At 39.4% G+C, this 10,133-nt stretch overlaps 1 protein-coding gene across 2 annotated transcripts; it reads left to right on the top strand.

The window, feature by feature from the left end:
• On the top strand, nt 1-7,112 carry LOC121894016 (COUP transcription factor 2-like). Of its 2 annotated transcripts, none has more exons than XM_042406426.1 (3): nt 1-1,081; nt 2,300-2,824; nt 5,167-7,112. In XM_042406426.1, the coding sequence occupies exons 1-3, from the start codon at nt 571-573 to the stop codon at nt 5,439-5,441; spliced, it is 1,311 nt and encodes a 436-aa protein (XP_042262360.1). In that variant the 5' UTR covers nt 1-570; the 3' UTR covers nt 5,442-7,112. The 2 variants fall into 2 exon arrangements, with proteins under 2 accessions (XP_042262360.1, XP_042262277.1); XM_042406343.1 differs by having other exon boundaries at nt 1-1,114.
• Nucleotides 7,113-10,133: the final 3,021 nt, after the last annotated feature.

Below are 10,133 nucleotides of genomic sequence, written 5' to 3'. Positions count from 1 at the left end.
CAAAGCATCATCAAAATCATCATCCATCATCCCCTCTCTCTCTCTCGCTCCTCTCCGTTTTCTTTTTAATGTAACTTCTGACTGATCGGGAGAGCAGGGAGCGTCTGGAAAGCCTGGTTCATATCTGAGGAAGGATCTGCTCGCACGGTAGCCCGTTAAAGCTGGGCACACAGGACAGAGAGGATCAGATTATATTTATACTTTTTGGATAACGTTGCTTCCCTCTATGTGGATTTTGGCTCAGTGTTGTCTGTCTTTACGTTTCCCTCTGTGGATGTTATAGTGCATTATCTCGGTCTGAATGAAGCTTTCTTTTTGGATTTCCACCGCGCCGAAGCAGTTTCTGGGTGACTGGCCATTTTTGACTTGTGAAGTCGCGCGTTATAATTATATTGCCGTTATCTTATGAGCTCTATCCACATTTGAAGCCGTAACTTGTATTCTGTTTTGTCAGGCAATGTCGCATTTTCCTTGAACGTGCAATTAGTAATTCATGCAGACAAATCGTGTGCGTTAATTATCGCGTAAAAAGAGGAAAGTTGGGCGCGCAAAGTTTTGGAGACGGTAGAAATGGCTATGGTGGCGTGGAGAAACACCGAGGGCGTCGGGGACACCCAGGGGACCCTCTCCTCCCCGGTGTCCCAGGTCGCACCCCTGTCTCTGTCCGGGGAGCTGACTGGACACATGAACCAGGCGACCTCTCTGGAAATACCCCCGGCGGCAGCAGCACCCCAGGGCGCACCGCCGCCCAACCCGTCCAGCTCAACCACCGCGTCCACCACCACCACTACCAACAACAACAGCAACAACACCTCCTCTTCCTCCTCCTCCTCCTCCTCGTCCATGGACAAACAGCAGAGCCAGCAGATCGAGTGCATCGTTTGCGGGGATAAATCCAGCGGAAAGCACTATGGACAGTTCACATGTGAAGGATGTAAGAGCTTCTTTAAACGCAGCGTCAGGAGGAACCTGAGCTACTCCTGCAGGGCCAACAGGAACTGTCCCGTAGACCAGCACCACCGCAACCAGTGCCAGTACTGTCGCCTCAAGAAATGCCTCAAAGTCGGCATGAGGAGGGAAGGTACGGGCTGGCATCCTCCTGTTGTCGCTTTCGGTATTATCACATCATATTATCCAGCACTACACGGTCCAGGACACTGGACTTCATTTTGAGACGGGCCCAATGCTCCCTATTCACCGACATTGTTTTCTTTGATGTCTGTCCTATAAACTCATTTCGCATGCTACATTTGAAGGCTAGCTAGTGTCTGTATATAATTTAACAGCCGTCTGTGTTGCATTTGTCTGCTCCTATTTTCTCCGACTATTTATATGTCTGTAATCTGTTATTCGCCTACTAACCTCTATATTATCTGTAGTGTCCAGTCTGTGATATTTCAGAGATTACTGTGTTGCGGCTAGCATCTTGTAGCATGTGTAGTTGGTATTGTTGTTGCTATTCGGCCGCTTTATGTCCGTCATACTCGGCCGCTGTGTGGCCGAAAGAGCCCGAAGCTGCTTTAAATGTCACATGTTCAAATTAGATGGAAACTCTGCAACATTTTAGATTAATTTCGATGTTTATTCGTTTAAATTTTAGCCTTTTAGTGTGTGACGTTTTTGATAGATTATGTGTGCGCGCGTGCGCGTGTATGTGTGTGTGTGTGTGTGTCCGTATTCATTATACATTTTAGTCATACAGGCCCAGCGTAGCCGACTGCAACCTATTAGCTACACAAGAAATAACTGAGTGACATTTTAGAGTTTCAAGAACAGCTATTGCAAATTTTAATAAAGTTTAAGACAGATTTCAACACCAAAAATTTAGGGAAAGAACCCACCAGGCCCAGGAGGCTTTTATCAAAATGGTTACAGAAGTTACTTGCCAGAAAGTCGCTGGTCTGTTAGAGGAAAACAGTTCAAGACGCAAACCGGACAGTTTAAGACAATTTGAAATGAAACAGCAAGACCCGAAGACATGCTGTAAACCCTCACACGCCATTATCTGCAGGTTGTGGCCTAGAAATTGATTTCCGAGCACCGAGCTGAATGTGACATTTCTAACCAGGAGCTGTCTGAAACAGTTATTCTCGTCCATTTCAGAGAGCCAGACGACCATAAAGCTATCAGCATAGCCTCGAAATGAACTCGGGTAGTTGTGGTGTTCCTCTGAGTGTTTGAGTGTGCTTTAAATGCCGTCTCTGTTATTGTAACTATTTCCTCTTCAAATGTCATTTGAGTTGTTTTAATTTGCCTTCTAGCTGGTTTTGACATGTCTGCTGTTTTTTTTTCGTTGCAGCTGTACAGAGAGGCAGGATTCCCACACAGTCCTATCACGGTCAGTTTGCTCTGACGAACGGGGACCCTCTCCAATGCCATTCCTATCTGTCGGGATACATCTCTCTGCTGCTGCGGGCCGAGCCCTACCCGACCTCCAGGTTCGGCTCTCAGTGCCTCCAGAACAACAACATCATGGGCATAGAGAACATCTGTGAGCTGGCGGCCCGGATGCTGTTCAGCGCCGTGGAGTGGGCCCGCAACATCCCTTTCTTCCCGGACCTGCAGGTACCGGACCAGGTGGCCCTGCTCCGCCTCACCTGGAGCGAACTGTTCGTCCTGAACGCCGCTCAGTGCTCCATGCCCGTCCACGTCGCCCCGCTGCTGGCCGCCGCCGGTCTCCACGCCTCCCCGATGTCCGCGGACCGAGTGGTGGCCTTCATGGACCACATCCGGGTCTTCCAGGAGCAGGTGGAGAAGCTGAAGGTGCTGCATGTGGATTCAGCGGAGTACAGCTGCATCAAGGCCATCGTGCTGTTCACCACAGGTACATCTGGGTTTTCCACATCCGAACATGGAGGCCTGGACCGCGATGGATGTCCGAAATGTATTTTTTGTTAAAGTATTCACCTTATTACAGGCGGCAGCGTGCGCAGCGGTGTGAAATAGTATTAATTAATATTATGAAGTCAATTAACTAGCAATATGAATAAAATAAATTAATATTAAAATTAAAAAAACAAACAACAAAAACACATCACTCTTTAGTAGACTGCACCTCGCATGTTATGGGAGATGAACTGTGGATGAACTATGACCTAGCTCAAAAAGTATTACTTCTAGTTGGTATGGAAACAGCCACCAATTAAGTAAAAAAAAGTGTTTTCAGAAAATAATTTGATGATAATGATGGCGGTCTGAGTATTGGTGTCGTGGGAATAAAAAGCTGGTTAAATCCATAAATACTGTCACAGAAATGTGTTGTTTTTTATGGTCCAGAGTCTCAGAGCATTTCTGAAAATGTGTATTTTTGTGATATGCGAAAATGCTACCACTTATCTTTTTTTTTTTTTAAATTAACCTCTCAGGTGAAGATTATTTTCTGTTAAATTTAAAGGTTCACTTATGGTGGGAAAAAGTAAAAAAAAAAAAAAACCTTTTAGAATTTGTAATGTGATTAAATTGAACTTTAGCCTCCAGTCAATGATCACTATAAAGCGAAAAAAGATAAAGAAAATAAAACAAAAAAAAATGTTTTGTTTGCTTTTAAAAAGCCTTGTCTTTATAACTTATGTAACTCCTTTACAATTGACTGAGTCCTTCAGTGAACTTATATGACCTCATACAGTTTGTCAGCCATTAAAGGAACAAAATAAAGTTAATCAGTATTATAAAGTTTATTATTATTATAACATTTAAGAGGCTGTGAATGAGTTTGAATGGGTTTGTAAACTGCCTCAAATCACTGCAGCCCCTAAAATGTAAAATAGTTTGCATTCATACGGTGTGTAAAAGATGCAACATAATGTTTTATTCTATTGCTGCTTCACATCAGAGACAGAAAAGTGCCCCATCAAATCCCATAATTGATCATTTATTATATTGTAATTTAAGCTCTAAATTGTCAGTGATTTGTCAAATTTATTTATAAATTTAAAGAATAAAAAAGGAGGTTTTGCATTAATTCACAATTGGCAAAAATATGACTAGACGTATTTAATTTTTAATTATGTTTTAAATTACTACACCTTTGGATTTGACTTACATATTATTCTTTTATAAAAGACCTTTATGACTGTCGTTATTGAAATGAGTGAAAATGTGGGTCGGCACTGATTTATAAAATGTACACTGCTTACTTCAGAGCCTTATATTATCAGAGTGATGTTTGATGGCTGGACAGAGAGCAGGATCAAAATGAGTTGAAAAGCAGTAAAAAACATAAATGGTCTCCTATGTAGGTCTATTTTAGTCCCCATGAGTACATCTGAACACGTGTCTTTAAAGTGGGACACAGTAACCGTTCTTTAATCCCTGCTGCCATCCGGCCTGCAGCACCACGGTACACAGAGGGGACTGCTGTGTGTAGTAATACGGTGTATAAGGGTCTTATACAATAGAACAGTCGATACCCTAACCGTGCTGTGATACACATCTATACTGCTTCCTTATTTCTATGCTGTGAACATCATTTTGTGGATTTGATGGGAGATGCGACGCCATCTTTGATGGCCTGAGATTTCAAAAGGCCAGTTTACGTACAGCACTGCAATTTATCCATTTGTCTAAGTGACAAGGCAACTACGCTCAGTCCACTTCCTTTTAGCACAGCACTGATCCAAATGTACTCATTCATTACATTTCCACAACTTTGCTCTTGTATTGTATATTACCTGATCACAACTGATTTATTTAGAGTTAAATATTGTACACAAGGGGGTTTTATCTGTACCTGGTTTACTGTTCTGTTACTATCTCACCCAGACTCATTCACATCTGTTATAAGATAATCAACTATTTGAATCCAGCCACAGGTCCACAGTAGTCTGCAGTCCAGCCCTCCTCTAATACACCGATCAATGACGTTGGAAGGGAAAAACAATAACCTTTAAGAGAAAAACCTTAATTTTTTGTCTGAAATCATAATAGATTTTTGCTTCTAGTGTTTTTTGGGGTTTTTTGCCTTGTGATGATCACACTTCACACATTTTTTCTGTAATGCATCATCAACCACTAAATTTGCTGTGTTGTAAACCCTCTAGATAACCTAGTTAGTGAACTGAAAAATCAAACTATGTTTAATTTTGCTGTTGTTCTCCTGTATGCCTGCAGGTTGAATCATTGACCTTGACTGCTTCTTGTCTTGCCTGTTGTTTATCTTGTCTCTAGATGCTTGTGGTCTGTCAGACGTGGCCCATGTGGAAGGTCTGCAGGAGAAATCCCAGTGTGCTTTAGAAGAGTACGTGAGGAGCCAGTATCCCAACCAGCCGAACAGGTTTGGGAAGCTGTTGCTCCGCTTGCCTTCCCTACGCACCGTCTCTTCTTCTGTCATAGAGCAGCTTTTCTTCATCCGTCTGGTGGGGAAAACCCCCATAGAAACTCTGATAAGGGACATGCTGCTGTCTGGGAGCAGCTTCAACTGGCCTTACATGCCTATTCAATAGAGGAGAAACTCTACAATGGTGCTACTAAGGTCAGGAAAAGGTCCCACACCTCAAATGAAGTCATTTCATCTACTGCAGCTTAAAATGTTGAACAAGGAAAAAAACTGCCAGTGGAATAAGATAATTACAGCCATTTTCAAGGTAAAAAAAAAAAAAAAAAATCATAATTTTTCTTGTATTAACCGCCATTTTCTTGACACCTGAGGAGTGATCTGCCTTATTCTGCATTGTGTCGCTACGTTTCTAAAAACATCCCTGAAACAAATGAAGCGTACTGAAGATGTAATATGATCTGAGCCCACTGGCAGAATTTTTTCACTTGTTTTAAGTTTATTTTATGAGAGAATTTGAGATGAAATGACTGGTTTCGGTGGACATTTTTTGCAGTGTGGTGACCACTCACAGTCTATGTTTTTTTGGGGGGATTACAAACAATATTTATTGGACCCTGTGTGTATATTTATCGTGCTTGTAAATTATGTTTCGGCTCCTTTTTTAATGTTTTACGTATTTTTGCCCGGGCTAGTGAGAAAACTGCAGGGATTGTCTTGTGTCGATCTTTTATTTTTTTTGTTTGTTTTATACCTTCCAGACATGGCACTTTGGACTAAAGGAACATTTCAGAAAGATTTAACACAAGTGTTTGAAACCCAAACATCTACTGATTTCCAGCAGGTTCATTTGACTTTAAGCTACTCGCTCAACAGTGTACAGACGGAGAGGAGAGATTAACGCTCTGTCTGAGTTACGTTGGTTTCTATTTGAATTGTGGACGCACGAAGAAAAAAAAAAGCAAAAGATATTTGGAAACTGCACTTCTCATGGTCAGTGTTATGCTAAATAATGCATTATTTATTAACCATTTCATGAGTAATATCTTTACTTTTTTTTACACAAATATTTCTTTGAATATTTTGGTTAATTACTGGCAGCAGTAATTATTTCCTTTTCAATTTCTACTAATTTTGCTTTCGAAAAAAGTAAAAACATTTTTTTTTCTTCCTGAATGATCAGAAACCAAACACAGCATCAACGTCTGTTTTTTCTCCTGATACTTGATGATTACATGTTATAAAATTTTAACATGGAGAAAATCATGTTAATTTCTCATCAAAACAGTGATTTTTGTTCATGTTTCTACCGTTTCTCATCTAAACTAGTAGATATCATGATGACCTTAGTCTAATATTTTTATATATGAAGGGACTGAAAACAGATTTGTATTCTTTTGACTGGTAACAGATAAAAGTAATGACATTACTTTACTGGATTAATGATTAATGCATTACCAAGCACTTCTAATTCATTTATGTTTCCAGGTCTTTTACACTGACTGTCTCAGAGAGATTTAAAAATATATTGTTACAGTTTCTTAATGAGATAAACCAACTGTACACAACTTCCCAGGTCAAGTAACAAATATATTCCATGATAATTCATGCATTTATGAGCCCAGGCCGCTTTATGGCACAATAGACCACTGCAGGGTATTGCTGAACTGAAAGTGTGTGTATGTGCGTGCATGTGTGCATGCATCTGTGCGTGCGTGTGTGTGCGTGTGTGTGTGTGTGTGTGTATGAGTGTGTATTTGTGTTTACTTCTTTTTGACAACCACTCTGATGTACTGTGAAAGCATATTGGTTAACATATTGGTACCGTATTAAATTATAACTCAAGATTTATAAATAAAGTGTATTTCGTTTATTTTGCCATTTCCATTCTATGTGCTTTATGACCCCTCCCAACAGAAAATACGTGTGTGTGTGTGTGTGTGTGTGTGTGTGTGAGTGAGCACATGAGTTTGTGGTGTTCTGGAGACTGTGTCTGACTGTAATATTGCCACTAATCAGATATTTTAATCAAACTAATTGCTTGGCTATACTACATATCAGGATTTACTTGAGTTTGTCCTGTTTGGAGAGTAAAACAACTTAACATTCCTCCAGCACTGATCTTGATCACACAGTCAACCAACTGAAACATAAAACAAAGAAAACAAAAGTAAAACAAGAAGTAAACACAACAAACAGTACACAAAATATTGACCCTGCATGCGTGACATATTGAATGTAACCGTCCGGTAGGTGCAGGTTTTGAATGCTGTGTCGGAGTGTGTGGATGTGTGTGGATCTAACTCTGTTAACAATTATTAGACCAAATCCTTTAATTATTCTTTGCTAGTTAACCACTATTTCTATAAAAGGAGTGAATATCACTCAATCAAAACACAAAAAGAGACCAATAAATTGCAGTATGGGAAACCTCAGTATCACCTCTAGTTAGACAAAATAACAGCATTAATTTCTGCTTATTTCTTCCTCAATAATTAGATATTTTCACATAAACTACATCAGTTTTTACATCTTATCACTTAACACAGCTTAACAAACATGTTTTTTTTGTTATTAAGGGTTCTATCAATTCATAAAGGTAGTTAAACTGTGCACAAGTTAAGAGAGCAGAATGAAAATGGAATTATAATCATGTCTGTGTTGCCAGACTGAGCAGGACAGAGAGGATTAAAGCAGCTTCTTTGCTTCTTAGTGGAGAGAGAGCTAATGAGGGGCCCCTGAGTGCTCTGTCACTACAGTTTACCCTGAGGAGGGTGAAGCTGGGCGCTCGACGGCCCCTGGGTGTTCTGGGCCAAAGGGCCAACATAAAACAATGGAGCATTTTCCCACACACGTACAGGTCCAAGAGAAGAAAATGCCAAGGAGCGCGGCTCCTCTGGTGGAGCAGAGTTAGTTGAGTTCAGGCTGAGATCTTAGCAGGAGGAATACCAGCAGCTCTGTTGCTCAAATGAATTTTCATCTGTCTCTTTCTAAGACTGATCCAGGACAGAAATGAGACAGCGAGGCGTCTCCGCTGTTTGTGAGGAACTGCGGCTGGATCAGTCATTACGCAGCACGGTTTGGATTTAGCCAATCAGCTTCCAGGACTGAAAATGTGTAGCCAATCAGATCACTCTTATGATGTTTTCCTTCTTTAAAATATTAATATTCATCATGTGCAGTGGAGGTTAACCAGAGTCCAAGCCCACGAGAAGCTGTGTGTGTGTGTGTGTGTGTGTGTGTGTGTGTGTGTGTGTGTGTGTGTGTGTGTGTGTGTGTGTGTGCGTGCGCGCGCGCGTGTGTTTGTGTGTGTGTATTGTTGATGATATAATTCACCTTGTTTACAATGCATGCAACATTTCACGCTGATTTATTGAATATAATAGGTGTATCTTTTAAATATATTTTTAAAATCATTTTTGAAAAAAGAAAAAAAAAAAAACCGTGACGTTATTTTACTAAAGTGGTTTTTAGAAAAATAAACTTTCAGTACTGAACAACAAATGATGTGACGTCAAGTGTAGATATTGTGAAGGGAAAAATACTGTAATGTAATGGCCGCATGCATTCGCTTTGCCATTTTCTTTTCTTTTCTTTCTTTTCTTTCTTTCTTTTATTATTTTTCCAGCTGTCCGTGTTAACTGCAGACTATCTGTAGCCAGATAACTAAGTGGAAGCTTCGTGTGTTTTTTGGGGTTTTTTTATTTGTTTTTTTTTGTTGTTTTTTATTTCATCTTTTTGAAGTTTTATCTTCTGCAGAAGGAAATAAAACCATCCAATCAATATAATAATTACAAGTGAACCTTAATAGATGAAATGCTGTTTGGTTACTGGACGTCCTGCTTCAGTTTATTCGTGATGTGAAATAAATACTGACTGCAGCCTCTGAAGTCACTTCAAAGCTTTAAAGCAATAATTATGACTGTAGAATAATGGTGCCGACCCTTCACACAATCTGACTTCAACACCACTGAGTAGCCTGTATCATTTTTTTGAATCTTTGGAAAACATTTGACCTGAATCAAACATTCAGGCTTACATCAGCCGAAAAGATTGTCCGAGAAAAGTGAAACAGCTCCACAAAAAGCGGCTCAGATTTCCTCCTGAAAACTGTTTGAATCTCGTCCTCAGTAAAACTACACAGCCGTATTTAAGTTTTTTCTTTTCTTTTCTTTTTTTTTTTTTTTTTTACACAAAGCTATCATACATTGCCTCTTATATAACGATAATAGAGTTTTACAGTCTAGAAACGTCCTGAATATCGTTTGCTGCTGTAGTTTTAGTTTTCTTTAAAAAATCAGTCGATAGTTGATGAAAATCCGCCTGCTCGGTTATTTTTTAACATTTGTGTTTCAGTAAGTTTTTAATTATGTGTCACAGGTTTGATTGAGGTGAAAGACTTATTGCGGGATTCACGTCTGTTAAAAAAAAATGAATGAGAAAGATAAAAGAAATAGAAGTGATAAATAGGTGGTAATATTATCACAGACAAACTGTTAAGAGTTGTGGATAAAATGTGTTACACTTTAAATTTATCCTTCTTGAAACGAAACTTCTATAAACGAATGTATTCAAAGTCATTTTACACTGAGTGGAAAATATTGCTGGAAATCCAGCTCTGATCTATGAAATAAACAGCTTCAACAAGACTTTGCCGACACTGCAATCATCAGTTTATCATCCAGAAAACCGGATTTTTTTAAATTTCCTTACATTCCTTTTTTCATGTACTTGTTGTTGATGTCTTTATTTTTTATAGATTAAATAGATCTATATTTTATAACGTGTTTGTGTCAAATATCTATTGTGGAAAAACAAATCTGAATAAAAAATAGATTTTTAACCACAACGAAAAACATTA

Source organism: Thunnus maccoyii, chromosome 1 (assembly GCF_910596095.1).
Source record: "Thunnus maccoyii chromosome 1, fThuMac1.1, whole genome shotgun sequence".
Classification (NCBI taxonomy): Eukaryota; Metazoa; Chordata; class Actinopteri; order Scombriformes; family Scombridae; genus Thunnus; species Thunnus maccoyii.
The sequence above is the reverse complement of the archived record's forward strand: the minus strand, read 5'-3'. Positions and strand labels throughout refer to the sequence as shown.

Bases quoted from the DNA above. Each gene is read 5' to 3' on its own strand.
- LOC121894016 (XM_042406343.1), top strand. From the start codon at position 571: ATGGCTATGGTGGCGTGGAGAAACACCGAGGGCGTCGGGGACACCCAG. The intron at 1,115-2,299 runs GTATTATCACAT...TTTTCGTTGCAG, and splicing joins TCCTCCTGTTGTCGCTTTCG to CTGTACAGAGAGGCAGGATT. The intron at 2,825-5,166 runs GTACATCTGGGT...TCTTGTCTCTAG, and splicing joins CATCGTGCTGTTCACCACAG to ATGCTTGTGGTCTGTCAGAC.